General features: G+C 36.9%; 1 protein-coding gene across 2 annotated transcripts in view; it reads right to left on the reverse strand.

Annotated features, from left to right (window-relative positions):
- Positions 1 to 18474, reverse strand: part of CFAP299 (cilia and flagella associated protein 299) — a 593714-nt gene that overhangs the window by 15331 nt on the left and 559909 nt on the right. For both annotated transcript variants that reach the window (XM_059924005.1, XM_059924006.1), the window contains exon 5: positions 3614 to 3743. In XM_059924005.1, the coding sequence (XP_059779988.1) occupies positions 3614 to 3743 (130 nt within the window). The remainder of the gene's footprint in view (positions 1 to 3613; positions 3744 to 18474) is intronic.

The raw sequence follows: 18474 nt of genomic DNA on the forward strand, positions 1-18474 counted from the left end.
ATGTTTCATAGGAACCATGCTTAAGAATTAATGAGTCTACATCTGTGTTGTACAAAGGAAACACATCCTGTTTACCAGTGTTTCCACTTTTCATTTATCTTGACCGCTTTAATTTTAAGCATAAAATATTTCAAAGAGAGTACTTGAAGGAAACGAAAAGGAGAGTTGAGTTGTATTGTTCTTACAACATTTTATAGCACTTTAAGTATGGAGTTATTAGAAGGTGTTCATCTTAGGAAGAATTGTCAGCAAAATTATTAAGAAGAATACTGACTATAAAAACGTAACTCGTATCATTGTTTGTAGTTCAAAAAACTTGACATATTAGCTTATTTCTTGACTCTCCTGCAGGCCTGTAAGAGCTGCTATGTGGATACATGAAATATAAAAGGATCATGGCTCTTTGACGAGGGTGAAAAAGCTAAGAGATCAGGTAGGTGATGTACATGCTACTTTTATATCTAGTCCATAAAAATGAAAATATATGTGTTATATTTTATTTGAGAACACTTGTGTTTGGGAACAGAGTACCAGATCTCTTGAGATTATTGTGTTTTTATAGATAAGACTTTTTCAAATTGTGGTTCATGGCAATCTACAGCAGAATCACACTGGCCACTTATGAAAATATGTACTTCTGGGCCCAGTTGAGTCAGAATCTCTGTGAATCAGGTCTGAGCCTGTAGAGGGACTCCAGAAATCAGAAAACAATGATAACAACAACAAAAACAGACTCTCATTGTCCAGTTGTGAACAGTAAAGCCTAGGGAGGTAAAGTGAATTTCTCAAGGCCATACAGCCAGTTAATAGTAAAGTAAGGCCTAGAATTTTATTTATTAATGCTGAGACCGACATTCTTTTCCAGTAAGTTTTTATCTTTAAAAAGATAAGCTTAAAATAAAATTTAAAGAAATAGAAGTACCCAAATATCATTGGATGTCTCACCCAATAATTCTTTACTTTTATCATTAATTAACCAAATCCTTGTTCATTCTCCAAGATTTTGGAAGTGCCTTTCCTTCAGACTCATCATGAATCTTTTGAGTTACAATTAAAATCTTCCAGGAAAAAAGAGGAAGATGTTATATTTCATGGATTGTTGACTAAGTCTTTGAAAGATCATGATTGATTATTCTGTAAATGCGTGTTTTAGTTAAAGTTATTTGAACCAGTCAAGCAGCAGTTTGGATTCAATAATGATTCTTCAAAGACATAGACAAAAACTCTAATGCATGACATACATTCTTGATATATGTATATGGCATCAGTTAAAATAGAGCCCTAAAAGAGTCTGTGTGATGTCATTCAAAACTGATTCAAAAATTTGTTTCATACATCTCAATGATGCTATAAATTAATTTATATCTTTTCTTATGTACATAGTTCAGCCTTTGAAATGTGAATGCTATTTATTAAGTTTTCTGTAATTTGCCTCAAATGATAACATTTTGACACCCATCTATGATGAGTATAGAGGCACCACCAGAGAGAAGATGCACTCATAAACTTCTCTGCTATTCATAGATTCATAATAAATATGGCCCTACTGATGTTCAGGTCCAGTCCCTCATCTTACTAATGAGAAACCTGAGAACAAAAAAAAAGAGTAGTGTTCTTTTGAAGGAGATAGCGTTGTGTCAGAAACTGTCACCCTGGTTGTTAACTCTAACTCTCCCCCTCCCCTGAGGGAATGTAAGCTGTGGGGAAGTGTTATCTTTGTCTCACAGGAAACCACCAGAAGAGAAAAACAGGAGGCCACCAGAACTGGTTAGAACCGGCCAAATCTACAATGGCTGATGACCTGGTCTTCAGTAGACCTTGAGCCCCATCATACGCTCATTGTAATACACGAGCATGCTAAGTGACACGACTGCCGGTGGCCATAACAGGAAGTATCGCACCATAGAAGGAAAAAAGGGAGGTGGCAACCAGTTCCAGGAAGAACCCCGCCTATTCCCGGAAAGCCAATGCATATGCCTCACTGCCATTAACCTTACCGTTAGAAATCTTGCCTTGCTCACCCCCTGACTAGAAGTTGATTTGTGAACTAAGTTCCGGCTTCTCCATTCTCTGGCCATTGAATAAAGCTTGTGTTATTTCAATCTCAGCATCAGTTTTGTTATTGCCTGTGCAAATCTGAACAGGAAAAGAAGCTCCCCTGCCAAGGCAGGAGTCTTCAGCCAGGCTAGGGCACAAGGGTGGGGGGGGTGGTCCATAAGGCCAATCTGGGAACAAAACTGCTAGTTGTCTACCCAAACCTCTCTTCTCCCTTTTGTAGAACTCTTGTTTCTAGCTGGACATATGGCTACCTAAATAAAGATTACATTTCCTAGCCTTCCATGTAGCAAGATATGGCCATGTGACTAAGCTCTTGCCATGGAACATAAGTGACCATGAGTGTGGTAGCTTTGGGGAAACTTCCTTACAAGGCAGTGGGGGCATGTTCTTTGTACCTACTCACCTTCTTCCATACATTCTGTTTAAAAGGTGTTTGTTTTGGCTGGAGATCTATGTTGGCCTAAGAGGATGAGGGCCACCTTGGCCCAGATGACAGTGTAGCTGCCACTCCAACTTTGGACAGCCACTATCTAGACTTACAAGTGGGAGAGAAAGAAGTCTCTGTTCTCTTTAAGCCACCAGCTTGGGGTTTCTTGTATTTGGAGCTGTATCTGATTCAGACAAGAATCTATTTCTTGCTACAAAATTTCCTTTATTCATTTTTTGAGCACATAGTTACTAAGTACTGTTTATGAGCAAAGAACTACATTAAGTGGATATGAAACAAAATATTTTTTATTTTGAAAAACTTTTTCAAAAGTTTTTAGAATCAGACTCCCCTTTACCTTCGGTCCATCCTTTACCTACCCCAGGCCTATCACACAATTTCTATTCTTTCACTATGAAGAACTATTTTTCTTGACTTTGGATTTTAGACTGATACTGTCATGTGAGTAACATGTTTTTCAAAAGTTAAAAAAAAACCCACCAAAGCAATCCAAGCACATACGACTTTTACGTTTCAACGTTCGACCCCAGCTATATGACAAATCATGATTAAAAGTCATGATGTAAATGTAGTCTTTGAAAATATGTAAGATGTAAACATTTTTCTTTGAACAAATTCAAAATATCATGGGACATGTTTTTAAAATATTTAAATCAAATGTATTTTCTAAGTTAATGCTCAGAAATGCACTAAACACAATACTGTTTTCAGTGTTAGTCACATAAAAAAAGGTACGTATGTGAAGTGAGGGTCTCTCTTCCCTAAATGACTCATCTCCCCATTCAGAGCAGAAAGTGACTGGACTCCCCAGAATTAGAGCAAACAGACTTGCTGCCACTGGCCCCCTGACCTAATTCTGCTGTCAGGCCTGGAGAAGTGTTCCCACATGTGAGTTCCATTTAAATTCCCCCCGAATTCTTCCTTGTTGATTTCTGATAATTTATTGCTTTGAAGTTTTTTTCTTCAAGGATAGTAGATGCTCTAAGTTTCCACATAGCTTTTCACTTCTAAATTTAAAAGCTTAAGATCAAATATTTAATAATTTTTGAATGATGGTAGAGATACAATAAAATTTGAGGAGACACCTAAGTGTAAAAGCAGACTTACCTTAGGGTCCACGTTGAGAATTTTTCTGTCTCTTTTGTATTTGAAAAGTAAGCCTTCTGGATTATCGGCAATCACTTGGTAGTTGGGAGTTGAATTCCAAACAGCAACATGACTGTCCCAGTTGTAAAAACTATAGAAATAAATATTTATTAGGAATTAATATGCATAATGAATTAAATTGACAAATATATTTCAGAAAATATTTGGGGCAGTTCAGCTTCAAAATAAATGGATAGGATCACAGCCTATACAACCATGTAGACCACATGTGTGATTAAAATTCTTGCAGAAAAGATTAGACTGGGTTATTTTCAAATCATTTAGATACATATTTATGACTGTTTTGCATGATTTCCTGGTTTGGACACTCTAGGACCTAGGACCTATTCCAGTATCATATTCCCAGGAAGTCAAGAAGAAAATTGTTGCAATTTAAGGCTATTTCTTCTAGTTCAGACTCTTCAGGATACTGAGTATTCAGGGTATTAAGAGACTGTTTACTGGAAGGAAAGGCAGGCTAAGTCATTTCTTTTCATTCAAAACAAATTAATTCATTCCTTTAAGGTTCTATTTTTCAATAATATGTTTCCCAGGCAGTAAGAAAACTACTTGTGTTTGAGAGGTTACCAGAGGCCAGACATGATGTGATGTATTCTACAACAACACCCATACGAATTTGCTCTTATTTCACAAATAAGGCAAGGATACTATGGGAGTTCAACCAGCATAGTTAACACCCTGCAACTAATACATCATAGGGCTAATATTTCAACCCAGATCTGTGTGTTTCAAAGCATACGCATGTTCTTTCTACTGTTCAACATTGCCTGTTCAATCCCTTCTTTGGATGTTCGTCTATGGAAACTTTCTATTTTTTTCCACCTCTCATTTTATACCTACTTGTCAAAAACAAATATAATGCTGTTACGTGCATTGGAAGTATCCTCAATACACTTATTTTTACATATCTTATTCCCATTAACATATCTCTAATATTATGTTTGCTTTTAAAATGACAGCCACAGAGATAAGTCATGTAGAGCTCACAGCCCAGTATGCCTCTCAAATATTTGTAATATTTATTTTTAATCATTTTCCCCTTATCCTATTTCTGGGTTGTTTTTCCCTCTATTACTCCTCTTCTTCATTTTGAAAGAGTAGATTTCATTGCTTAAACTCACTCTGAATTACATTGTTTTCTGAGGCATCACCTTTTTGCTACTACCTGAAAATGTAATATGTTTGCCCTCAAATTTTTTAATACTCAGAAAAAACTGATTATATAGATCATATATTCATATCTTTGGGGGTGCATATTAGTGAGAACTATTCTCTCTCTTCCCCTCTTACTCCTTCTATGGCCAAGACATAGGAGTGTTTGCCCTTTCTGAGGCACAGAGTTAGGAAAAGTGGTTTTCCAACAATCTTTGTCTGTTTAATCAAGCCTCCACAAGAGAGCAGGAATGACTATCTGATTAGTGAATTGAGAAAAGGAGCTGAACATTCATGGCTTTCTAGGTCCTCACTTTAGCTAGCTTTCATGAGTGAAGTTTATCATGGCAGGCTCAATGCCCAATAGGGTGATGATAGGAGAGCAGCCTATAGTACTGGTGATAAATTCAATCCAGTGGTAAAAGTATTACAAGCCAATTTGACTATGCACCCAAGCTGGGTCCCCCAATTCAGTTTAATTCATAATAAAGAAGATAAATTGACCTCCATCCTCCAGGCTGTTCAGTTAGGAGATTCACAAATTGGAATAGGGGACATGGGTATGATCCTCAACCTTACATATATATATATATATATATATATATACACACACACACACACACATACATATATTTCTGAGATATATAGATATACATAATCCCAATAAAATGCTTGAGTCATAGTTATACTCAGAGTGGCACAGTTTATATCACACATTCTTATCTTGTTGCTCAGACCTCAAATTAAAAGCCTTATTGAAGTACAGGCAGATTTTATATATATACACTTTATCTAAAGAAGTTAATTTGTGTAGCACGTGGTACTTTTGATGAACTGATTTGGATTGTTAGTCAATACTTTTGTTTTCCTAGGCTGGGAAGGGAAACAGGTTTCGTTTCACATGCCAATTCTGATAGCTAATAATTATTAGTATTTAATAAAGATAACTAACACTTATTTAATAAGCACCATGTGTTGGGTACTGTTCTGAGACTAATGAATCTATTATCTCATCAACCTTACTGTCAACACCATGAGGTAGGCATAAAACTATCCCCTTTTATACAGGCAGAGCCCAGGTGATCTTGAAATGTACTTGTGGATGAAGATGAGGGACTGGATTTGAGAAGACACTGAAAAGTGGATTTAATGGTTATGAGAAAGACATCAATGAGATAAGAGTCTAGGATTACTCTTAGATTTCTGGTTTGAATACCTAAGTGGATGGAATTATTTACTAGGAAATAAAATACAAGGTAAGGAACAGATTGCAGGAGGTGGGGTGGGGGCGTGTAGTTCAGTTTTAGACGTCTTGAACTTGAAATCCTTATGAAATACCCAAGAAAATGAAAGCAAGGATCTTGGTTTGTGTTGTTTACTGCCCTATTTCCAATTCCTTTTTTCAGCCCATGCCTCACAATGGTAGACGCTAAATGCATATTAATGGAAGAAATAGATAATGGATGAATTTCTGAAGTTAGAGAGTTTTCTTAGATGGAGTAATGTATCTAGAAGTATCAGCAGTATTTAAATTCAAAGAGGTGACTGAGATGGACAAAGGAGAAGATGGAGATAAGAATGAAATCTGGAACATCAATTTTATCGGGTAGGAAGAGGAATCAGCAAAAGAGAGTAAAAAGCAGTGACCTGAAGCATCAGAAAGAACCAGGAAGGAGTTACTTTGTTGCAAAAACTGAAGAGAGGAGAATATATCAAGAAATAGTACTTTAAGAAAGACAACAGTGTCAAATGCCTCATATATTAGATAAGGAATGAAGAGAGTTCATCGAAATTTGCACTTGGAAGGATATTACAGGAAAAGCAGTTGCAGTAAAATGGTGGGAGCAAAATTCAGTTATAGAGAATTTAAGGGAAGATGAGAACAGATTGCTGAATAAAAAATTCCTTTAGTAATTTAGTTATAAAGGAAACAAGAAATCTAGGGCAGCACTGGGGATACAAAAATTTAAAGGTCAGCTTTTTTTTAAAAAGATGAAATATTCTTGAATATGTTTCCATGGTGTGAAGAGGGAAAAGTAGAGAAAGCAGGATCCTAAAGAGGCAGGAGCTATAAAAAGGCTTTGCCATAAAAAATTCTATATGAGAAGATGTATCTAATATACAACAGAACTATGATATTCCTATATCTATGTAGGTTAATTTGATTTTAGCAAGAACCCTGCATATTATTTATTACTATTCCTATTATATAGATGAGCAAACTGGAACTAAGAGAAGATAATAAAAAATTTGAAGTTTACATTACTAGTTAGTAGTAGAATACAGTCTCAGACCTAGTCTATAGAATCTAAAACAAGTACGTTTTCTAAAAATTTTTATTTTATTGTGGTAAGAACACTTAACAGGAGACTTGCCCCCTTAACAAATTTTTAAGTGTACAATACATTATGTTGACCATAAGTACGATGCTGTACAGCAGAGCCTTATAGCTTATTCATCTTGTTTAAGTGAAACTTTATGCCTGTTGATTATTAACTCCTCAATTCCCCCTCCTCCCCAGCCCCAGGTAACCACCATTCCATTCTTTGAGTCTATGAATCTGACTACTTTAGATACCTCATATAAGTGAAATCATACAGTATTTGTCTTCCTGTGACTGGCTTATTTCACTTTTCATAATGCCCTCAAGGTTCATTCGTGTTGTCACATATTGCAGAATTTCCATCTTTTTTAAGGTTGAATAATATTCCATTGTATGTATATACCACATTTTCTTTTTCCATTCATTTGTCAATGGACATTTAGGTAGTTTCCACATCTTGACTGTTGTGAATAGTTTCTTTTAGACCACATATAGTTGAGTGTTGTTTTTTTTTTTTTTTAAATTAATTAATTAATTTATTTTTCACTGTGTTGGATCTTCGTTTCTGTGCGAGGGCTTTCTCTAGCTGCGGCAAGTGGGGGCCACTCTTCATCGCGGTGCGCGGGCCTCTCAGTATCGCAGCCTCTCTTGTTGCGGAGCGCAGGCTCCAGACGCACAGGCTCAGCAATTGTGGCTCACGGGCCCAGTCGCTCCGCGGCATGTGGGATCCTCCCAGACCAGGGCTCAAACCCGTGTCCCCTGCATCGGCAGGCAGACTCTCAACCACTGCACCACACAGGGAAGCCTGAGTGTTGTTTTTTAAAATCCATTTAGCCACTCTGTCTTTTGATTGGGGAGTTTAATCCATTTATACTTAAAGCAGTTATTGATAGGGAAGGATTCACTCTTGCCATTTTATTAATTGTTGTCTGTTAGTCTTGGAGTTCTTTTGTCTGTCTTTTCCTCTCTTGCTGTCTTCCTTTTTGTTTTGTTAATTTTTTTATTGATATATTTTGAATACTTGATCTTTTTCTTTTGTGTATCTTCTATAAGTATTTTTTTGTAGTTACCTTGGGGTTAACATAAAATATCTTATAGTTGTAAATGTTAATTTTAAGATGATAATAACAAGTTTAATCACATACACAAACTTTACATTTTAACTTCTCCCATCCATGTACTTTATGCTATTGTCAAAATTTATATCTATTCATGCTGTGTATCTTTTTTTTTGTTATAATTATTTTTAATACTTTTGTCTCATAATTTTTATAGTAGAATTAAAAGTGATTTACCCACTGCCATTACAGTAATACACTACTCTGAATTTTTTAATATATATTTACCTTTATCAATGAGTCTCATACTTTCTTATGCTATCATGTTTCTTTTTACATCCTTTCATTTTAATTTGAAGAACTTCCTTTAGCATTTTTTGTAGGGCAAATCTAGTGGTGGTGAACTTTCTGAGCATATTTTCTGTGTGGGAAAGTCTTTATCTCTTCTTCATTATTGAAGGACAGTTTTTCTGGGCATATTACTCTTTGGTAGTAGCTCTTTTCTGTCAGCAGTGTGAGTCTATCATCCCACTCCCTTCTGGCCTGCAAGGTTTCTATTGAAAATCTGTTAATTGTCTTATAAGAAGGGGAGGACGGTCCATAGAATGTGACAAGTTGCTTTTCTCTTGCTTCTTTCAAAATTCTCTGTCTTTGATTTTTTGGCAATTTAATTATAATGTGTGTCTTGAAGTAGATTTCTTTGATTTATCTGATTGGTGTCCCTTAAGCCTTTTGGATTTGGATGCCCATTTCCTTCCCCAGATTTTGGAAGTTTTCAGTCATTATTTCTTTGAATAAGTTTTCTCATCCTTTATCTCTCCTCATTCTGGGAATCCCATAATGTGTGTATTGGTTCCTTGATGGTGTCCCATAACTCTCTTAAGGTTTTTTCACTCTTTTCCATTGTTTTCTTTTTGCTTCTCTGACTTAATTATTTCCAATGACTGGTCTTTGAGGTCATCGATGTTTTATTCTGCTTAATCTAGTCTGATGTTGAAACACTTTAGTGGGTTTTTTTTTTTTAAGTTTAATTATGTCTTTAGCTCTATGATTTCTGTTTTGTACTTTTTAATATTTTTTCTTTGTTGAATTTCTCCCTTTGTTCATGAATTGTTTTCTTGACCTCAGTGAGCACCTTTATGACAGTTATTTTGAATTCTCTTTTAGGTATACTATCAGTACCTCTCTGTAGGGTCAGTATCTGGAGATTTATCTTATTCCTTTTTGGGGGAACATTCTTGCCTGATTCTTGATTTTCCTTGACTTTCTGTGTTGCTGCCTGCATATTAGACAAAGCAGGCACCTCTCCCAGTCTTCATGGACTGGCCTTATACAGGAGAAGACCTCCACCAAGCAACCTGGACAGAGATTCACTGGCCTCTTCTAACCTTTTCCCTCCCCAGGGAGAAGCAGGCAGCTGTGGGTTTTGTCACTTGCTCTGTGATGAGCAGGGAGTAAGATCTATGTATGATGTCTACCAGCCCAAGCTGCTGTCGCCATTTTCCTCCAGGTGCATGGAATGTGCCTGGCCCCCCAGAACTCCAAGACTGGCAAAATTGAAGTTAGTTCTCTGGGGACCCCCCTTAGAAGAGCTGGGAGTCTGGATACACAAACCAACCCCTGCCTCCCTTGGGAGAAGCTGAGAGCTAGGATGTTTCTTTTTCATAGTATGGTGCTATGCTGGCAGTAGGGATTCCAGTAAGAGGGTGTCCCAAACCTCTCTACTGGCTTTGGTGAGGCTTGCTTTGCATTTGCCTGGGGGTACAGGGACCTTTCAATTAGTTTCTGGATTTGTCACAAAGGGAATTTGTCTAGGAATTCTTGCTGAATCTGTTTATTTGTGGGAGGAGAGTCCAGGGCTTCCTACTCTGCTATCTTGCTGATGTCACCAATCCAAATGCTCTTTTTAATCTGCTATTTCTTGATTTCTTTTATTTTTAATTAATTTTTATTGGAATACAGTTGCTTTACAATGTTGTGTTAGTTTCTACTGTACAGCAAAGTGAATCAGCTATATGTATACATATATCCCCTCCTTTTTGGATTTCCTTCCCATTTAGGTCACCACAGAGCATTGAGTAGAGTTTCCTGAGCTACACAGTAGGTTCTCACTATTTATCTATTTTATATATAGTATCAATAGTGTATTTATGTCAATCCCAATCTCACAATTCATCCCAGCCCACCTTTCCCCCTTGGTATCCATACATTTGCTCACTATAAAACGTTTCCTAGAACTAACAAACATATAAATTTCAGCTAAACAAGGAAAAGACAGAAAGAAAGAAAAAAAGAGAGGGAGAGAGAAAGAAATAAAAAAGGAAAGAAAGGAATAAAAAGGGGAAAGGAAAGAAGAGAAAAGAGATTTAAAAACGTCCCCAAACTTAGATTCTCTCCAGGTCATCACACTTTTCTCCTAATATATTATAATTAAATCTATCTTCTCTATGCCAACTTACCCCGACCACTGTTCCATCTCAGTTCTCTCACCTGAGCTGCTTATCCACATGACCTGCTCAATTGTAAATACTTACTGGGATAAATCATAGACTCCTCAATCTCAACGTATCAAAAAATAAATTTTTCCCACCTTCCAAACCTGTTTAAATTTGCTGTACTGTCTCTATCAATAAGTGGCACTCAATAAATGTTCATTGACTAAATTAATGATATATGTCCATCTTTATTATTATTTATGATCCAGTTGATTACAGTATTTTTAATTATTACAGAATTAAAATAAAGAAGTAGCAAGAAAATTTACTTTAAAAATGTAATTAAGAGAATTGATCTAGAACATTGATCTGGGACTTAGGAAATCTAAACCCTCATGCAGTGGTTTCAATTTTCTCTTATCTAAAGTTTAGAGGTTGAACTATATATTGCAAAGGCTCTTTACAACGGTAATAGACTGTTATTATGAAAGCCTCCTTTGATTCAATGAGTTCTTACACGTTATTTTAATTTATGTCTAAGTGGTCACATCTAGAAAATACTTGTAGAAAAGTTCAAACATACTGTATCTAAAATAGATAGAAGAACTTAAGGGGTAACTTATGTGGATTATTTAAGGTTTAGGAATAAAAGAACAATTTTCCATTTGCTCCCCATGAAAAACATCCAAGGTTTGGGCATTTTGTTGTATGAGAGTGTACTTATACACAACTTATACAAATAAGTTGGGATAATGAATTGAGATAAATATGTGTAAAATCTGTTCACTAAGTGATAAGGGGGTCCTCATGTCTGTTCTTGGAAACAATTACCTGTTTGTCATCTATTTTACATGATAACTCCTGATACCAGAGAAAATATTTTTATGACATTACACAACAACAGAGCGTTGGACCACCAGGGGGAGTATATTTCAAAGCCGTGTCTCCAGAATACTTTGTTTGCCCTCGTTTTGCTCAATATCTTCCTTCAAACGGAGTGAAAATGGCATATTTAGGGAAATTATGAAAGCACAAAATGGACAATGCTATCAAAGATTAGAAATATTTTCACATAAAAATACATTTAAAGGCAATCCAAGGCCTTAGGGGTGAATACAGAACAAAAATAATGACTACAACAATTGTAGTCTCCAGTACATAAAGCATAGGGAAAAAATAAGATCACTACCACAAGAACAGGAAATTTGAAATCACAGAGAACACATCACTGAAATAGAAGCTATTACCATCTAAGAGATTTTCCCTATGAATATAACCAATAGTTCATAATGATTAGGAGGGAGTTGTTTCAATCTCTATTAATTATGGAATCTTTTTGGATTTTAAACAGTTGGACCAGTAGGCATTTACAGTACCTAATACTTGAATATGCTTATAAAGTTAAAAAAACATTTCATTTGAGAGTAAAATAAAGAATATTTATAAGATATAATTTTTAGGACAGAGAGATATTCATATTTAAAGGAAATTTTGCAAAAAACAGAAATAAAATTAAAAACCTACAAAAACGGTTTTTGGGAAATCAAAAGATTTTTATTGAGGGACTTCCCTGGTGGTCCAGTGGTTAAGAATCCACCTTCCATTGTAGGGGACACGTGTTCGACCCCTGGTTGGGGAACTAAGATCCCATATGCCGTGGGGCAACTAGGCCCATGCGCCACAACTAGAGAGCCTGCGTGCTGCAACTACTGAGCTCGCACAGTCTGGAGCCCCCATGCTGCAACAAAGAGCCTGCTCGCAGCAGCGAAATATCCCACATACCGCAATGAAGATCCCACGTGCTGCAACTAAGACCTGATGCAGTCAAATAAATAAATAAATAGAAACACAAAAAACCAAAAAAACAACTGACAGTGGTTTACACCAATAGTTCATTTCTTTAAAAAAAAAGATTTTTATTGATAAATGAAAATTCAGGGGATTTTATGAGAGTCATGGGGACATTTAAGCATTAAACATTATTGTCTCCTTTTTAATCTCTGTGTAGAGAGTCTGTAAGTAGGATGGCTTTACAATTTTACTGTCCAAACTAGGCTCCTTCTGTGAAAGAAGAAAGCTGCTACTAATTGTGCCAAGACAATAAGAGTAAGCCCAGACGATGCCAGGAAAACTGAGATGTGTGGTCTCTACACCTACAAACCATTTAAACACTGCTGTTTTAGAGCTGATTTATCCAATGTTTGTGCAAAATGTTTCCAAAGTTTTGCCATGGATTTGCCAAAAATATGATAAAGTTGTTTAAAAAATGCTAAAACATGTTTTCTTATGGTTGATACTTTTTATTTTATTTTATTGCTGTGGAAAAATTATATTATATGAAATTGCAATTGTGGTATAGAGACATGAAATTTAATCTAGAATAATAAACACTCCTGTTCTTTTTCTATTTTTCAAATAATATCAAAGCAGTAAAACATTCTATAACAAACTAATTTCCTGAAATATCATATTCCATGTAAAAATATAGGTTTGATCAGTTATTTTGGTTGGTAAGAATATGAAACCTAAAGTTTAGTGTTTCCATAAGTTAGTTAACTTGGCTCCTATTCATGACTATATAATGTATCTCTAACTTCAATCAGCTATTTAATAAATGCATATGCCAGTTGGGAAAATATAAATAACTGTTGAACAACCTACTGTAATTATTAAAATAATTGAGAACATTAAAAGCCCTAGTGACAGGTAGTCAGAAGAGTCATTCAATTCAATTCAGCATGTCAAAAATGCAAACAAAGGATTATAATACAGCATGAAAAATGATACAATAGAAATTTGTGTGAGGTATTTTTGGACTGTAGAGGTCAAAAACAATACATATCTTGCTGGAATATATTTCTAATGAGATTTTCCTGATGGAAAGAAGCAGGGCCAAGCATTCCAGGTAGAAAGGATAGTAAAAGTTAGATTAGATAAGAACTGGAAAATGTTCATAATCAGTGTTAACATTTATGAGAGATATTCAGTAGTTTACTGCTAATGAGGCAGAAAGCAAATTGCTGTGGATTGAGAATTAAATGTGAAATGTGATTAACTCTCTTCTACCAAAGTGCAGAAAGTTTGGTTGTGCATTCCCTTTGGGGCCAGAGAGGCTCAGAGCAAAGGAAGCAAGGAGAGCTGGTAAGGTTGGCTTTCCTATCCCTTTAAGGCAGTGGATAGAAGGGAGTGTTCATTGCCAACAGGCTATTGCTCCTAATTTTCATTTGAGTCAGAAAACAGATGGGCACCTGTCTAGCATGTTCATCATATTATGTGCTCTGAACCCAAAGTGCAATGTCAAGTATATGGACCGGTTATGGAAGGTGCTAAGGGAGAGATGAATGTAATATAATACCTGGGATAATTGACTATTTGTGATAAGTCCCCAATGGTAGAGAATAATATAACCCTTGTCAAGAGGAACCTTCTTACAGGGAGAGATTCTGAGGAAGTATTCCATAACTGCTTCCATACTCCTACGCTGGCCTCCTCACTGAAGGCCCTAGCCCTCTGGTGGGATGTCTGGAATGCTTCATTGCTAGCTCCATGCAATGGGAAAGAAGCAGGTGATCATCACAGATGTACTTATAACCATATCTCCCCATAGTAAGGCTATGGAGATAGATTTATGAGTTACACAAAGCTCTTTCTGATTTTGCAGTCAGAGCAAGTATTAGAAACATCCTGAGAAGTATTTGAAACTTCTCAGTTGCAAATCATAGAGTGAGAACCTCAAGGTCAAGCAAGAATGCCAGTAGCTAGTCCTATAGTAACTGGGCTATGTGGCCATTCCTGGTGAAGAGACTGCAAAGGAAGCACTTTCCCAAGGCAGAAACCTGAAGGAATGGTGCAGGGATGGGGTGGGTGTCCCAGAGAGCCCTACCTTAATTTCATTCTCTTTCTGATATTATTATTGAAACAACTGCCACTAATGTTATTTTACATTGATGTAGTGCTTTGTCATTTACAAAGAGCTTTCACCTATGTACTCTCGTTTAATGTCCAGAATAATGATGTATTAGGTAGGGTATTTATTTATAGCTTATTACAAAATATTGAATATAATTTCCTGTGCTATACAGTAAATCCTTGTTGCTTACCTATTTTATGTATAGTAGTTTGTATCTGTTAATCCCATGCTCCTATTTTGTCCCTTCTCCCCTCCCTCTCCCCTTTGGTAACCATAAGTTTGTTTTCTATGTCTGCGAGTCTGTTTCTGTTTTGTTATATGCATTTGTTTGTTTTATTTTTTAGATTCCACACATAAATGATAACATACAGTATTTGGTTTTCCTGGTCTAACTTATTTCACTAAGCATAATACACTCTAGGTCCAACCACATTGTTGAAAATGGCATAATTTCATTCTTTTTTATGTCTGAGTAATATTCCATTATGTATGTGTGTGTGTGTGTGTGTGTGTGTATACACCAACTCTTCTTTATCCACTCATCTGTTGATGGACACTTGGGTTGTTTCCAAACCTTGGCTACTGTAAATAGTGCTGCTGTGAACATTGGGGTGTATGTATCTTTTAGAATTAGTGTTTTCATTTTTTTTTCCATATACACACCCAGGAGTGGAATTGCTGGATCATACGGCATTGTTTTGTGGAACCTCCATACTGTTTTTCACAGTGGCTATATCGATTTATATTCCCACCAACAGTGTACAAGTGTTCCCTTTTCTCCACATCCTCACCAACGTTTGTTATTTGTAGACACATTTTATGTTTCTGATGTCACAGTTTACACTGAGCATACATAAGAGACAAGCCTGAGAAGGAGACAGAGAATTGCATACAAATGTAAGAGGAGTAAGACAGTGCCATGAGAACCAAAAGGAATAGAAGGCATGAAAAAACAATGAGGAGATCCCCCTTGTCAAATGCAAGGAAGGAATGAGAAAATGACCAAAATTTGATGGCTATTATTGGTAACTGTTCTCTTTGGGGTTAGTGAGCATTTATCTTAGGCTAAGGAGATTGTATAGATAAGTAACCTCTGTTGCTTCTACTGGAATTACAAGATTAGAGTTCTGTTACTTAAAAATAACAAACATTCTTTGACTTAACATACTCTTTCTATCTGGAAGGTCTCGACAACTCAAATTTTGTGAATATGAAAATATTTTGAACTATTGCTCCACTCAGCAACCTCACGCTCATTTTTACATTATGAATATTGAGATGTTCTTTAGGTTTACTGATCTTTCTATGAGTAGTATGCCAATTCTGCCCTGTAATCACCATAGTTTTCCGTCATATCTGTGGATATATTTCTAGAATTAGAATTTTCTATCATGACTATGTGACAAGGCAAGGCTTTTCATTACAGAAATGTCAGTATATTAGGGAGAGGAAATCATGGTGGGTCTTGGGTCCTAGGGACCAGGGAAAGAAACCAGAGGGGAAAACTGGAGTGTAGGTATGTCGTGAGGGAGACTGGCTACTCCCCCAGGCTCAGGCACTGTAATTGTGCTTTGAGGTAAAATGGCTTTGAATTTGTGTAAACTAAAAGAGATGTGCAGTTTAGAACTATATTATAAGTGAGTTCAATGAAACAAGGTTTAGGCAGCGTGAAGCTATGATGGAGGAATTTAATGCTGGAGGAGAGAGACTTCCTTCTCTGCTGCTATACTTGGAGACATCGCCCAGATTAGCAGTAGAACCCCAGGTCATTAAAGTACTTTTCTTAAGTGGATAGGAGTTTTACTAGGCATTATCTGCCTGGTATGGTATGTTTGTCTAGGAAATGGGATCATTTGGCAGTACAAGTAAGATGATTTTGAGAACATTAGAGTTTCTGTGATTAAATCACAATTCTCTAGAAAGGGAAGTCATCTGAGCTTCTGGGTGGCTGGGTTTCAACAGGGACAACGTGTTAAAAGGGGGCTCCTTGGCTACTGAAGATGGTTTTGTGACTTTGTGTCCTTCAAAGGATAGTAACCAAGACTTACTCACTTTGGAACAGGTAGGCTTGGTAGGCAGAATTCAAAATATCTTCTGTGATCTCTGCTCTTTGGGGTTGGATCCGCAATATGTTATGTTACTTGGCAAAAAGGACTTTACTCATTGTTTGACCTTAAAATTGGGAGAAAATCCAAGATTATCCAGACGGGCACAATGTAACCATAAGAGCCCTTAAAAACAGAAAAGGAAGCCAGAAGTCAGAGAAATTCAAAGCATGAGAAGGATTTGATGCACTGTTGCTGGCTTTAAGATGGAGGGACCACAGGGACCGCAGTTCTATAACTAGATAGAACTGAATTCTGCCAACAGTCTAAATGGGCTTGGAGTGTATTCTTCCCCAGAGTATGCAGAAAGGAATGCAGTTCTGCTGACACCTTAATCTCAGTCTTGTGAGACCCTGAACTGAGAATCCAGCCACAATGTGCTGACCTGTGGACGGTGACATGAGTGTTATTTTAAGCTGCTAAATTTGTGGTAATTTGTTACTCAGCATTAGAAAGCTAAGATAGTAGGTGTTGTAAGCGCTTTGGACTTAGCTTAAGGGAGTATGTTGAGGATGAAATAAACATTTTATCACAGTTGGGAGGCTGGGATGGATCGGAGGCTCAAAATTTATTTTGAATATTAAAAGGAATGTGACCTCATTTTGTACTCGAGATTGGTGAAGCAGAATATCAGTTATAAATAGAATGTGATCAGGGAGAAATAACAAAAATAACACTGAAACAACACAGATGAAAGCAATGAGAATCCGTGTACTAGAAAAACAACCTTAGGCAGAAAGAGAAGCCAAACACTTCAGAGCCTTTGACTTTTCATTGGACAATTTTGTATTTCTGTACATGCTATGGAAAACTATCTTCAAAAAAATGTATGTCTGGGCCTTCCCTGGTGGTGCAATGGTTAAGAATCTGCCTGTCAATGCAGGGGACACGGGTTCGATCCTTGGTCTGGGAAGATCCCACATGCCGCAGAGCAACTAAGCCCGTGCACCACAACTACTGAGCCTGCACTCTACAGCCCATGCTCTGCAACAACAGAAGCCACCGCAATGAGAAGCCCGCGCCCCACAATGAAGAGTAGCCCTCGCTCGCCGCAACTAGAGAGAGACCACACGCAGCAATGAAGACCCAAAGCAGCCCTACAAAAAAAAAAAAAATAGTATGTCTGCCCAACTGTACAGAGCTAAACCAGGAAAAGTTGTGCTGGCTCTTCTGGGACAGAATGAAAATGGGAGCAGCTATTCGTTGGGGCCCATCGTGGTGAAGGTAGTAAGAATTGAGGTGGCAAAACAAGTGGAAAGAATCAGAGCTGCTCATTCAGCTCTCCTTCCTCAATGGACATATCTCCTTTGAAGGCCTTCTTTATTTAAATAATGAAGTGTTTAATGATTTATATTTACAAGTGAGACCATTATCTTATACTTGTTCTTTTATACCAGAACTCTTTCTACTACACTACAATGTTACTCAGTCTTTTTCCTGCAAATGATTCTCCTTCTCCTTCCTTTGATATTTTTTAACAGTGAAACAGAAGAAACAATGTCTTATCACGTTTATGAGCCATGATCTGATGAATGTGAGTCATCAGTAAGTGACACTACTACCCACCCTGTCACCCAATCTAGAAATGTGGGTCACCTCAGGCTCTTCCCACTTCCTCACCCTGCATCCTGTCTCCCATCAAGTCTCATAGATGCTATCTCTGTAACCTCTCATGTCCACATACTCCTCTCCAAATGCTGCACCATACACCAATTCTTACCTGAATACAATACCTTCACAATCAGTCCCCCTCCCCCTTTTGTCTGCATCCCCTATCATCTATCGTTCTTGCAATCACAGATATCTTTAAAAATATCA

Source organism: Balaenoptera ricei, chromosome 5, assembly GCF_028023285.1.
Source record: "Balaenoptera ricei isolate mBalRic1 chromosome 5, mBalRic1.hap2, whole genome shotgun sequence".
NCBI lineage: Eukaryota > Metazoa > Chordata > Mammalia > Artiodactyla > Balaenopteridae > Balaenoptera > Balaenoptera ricei.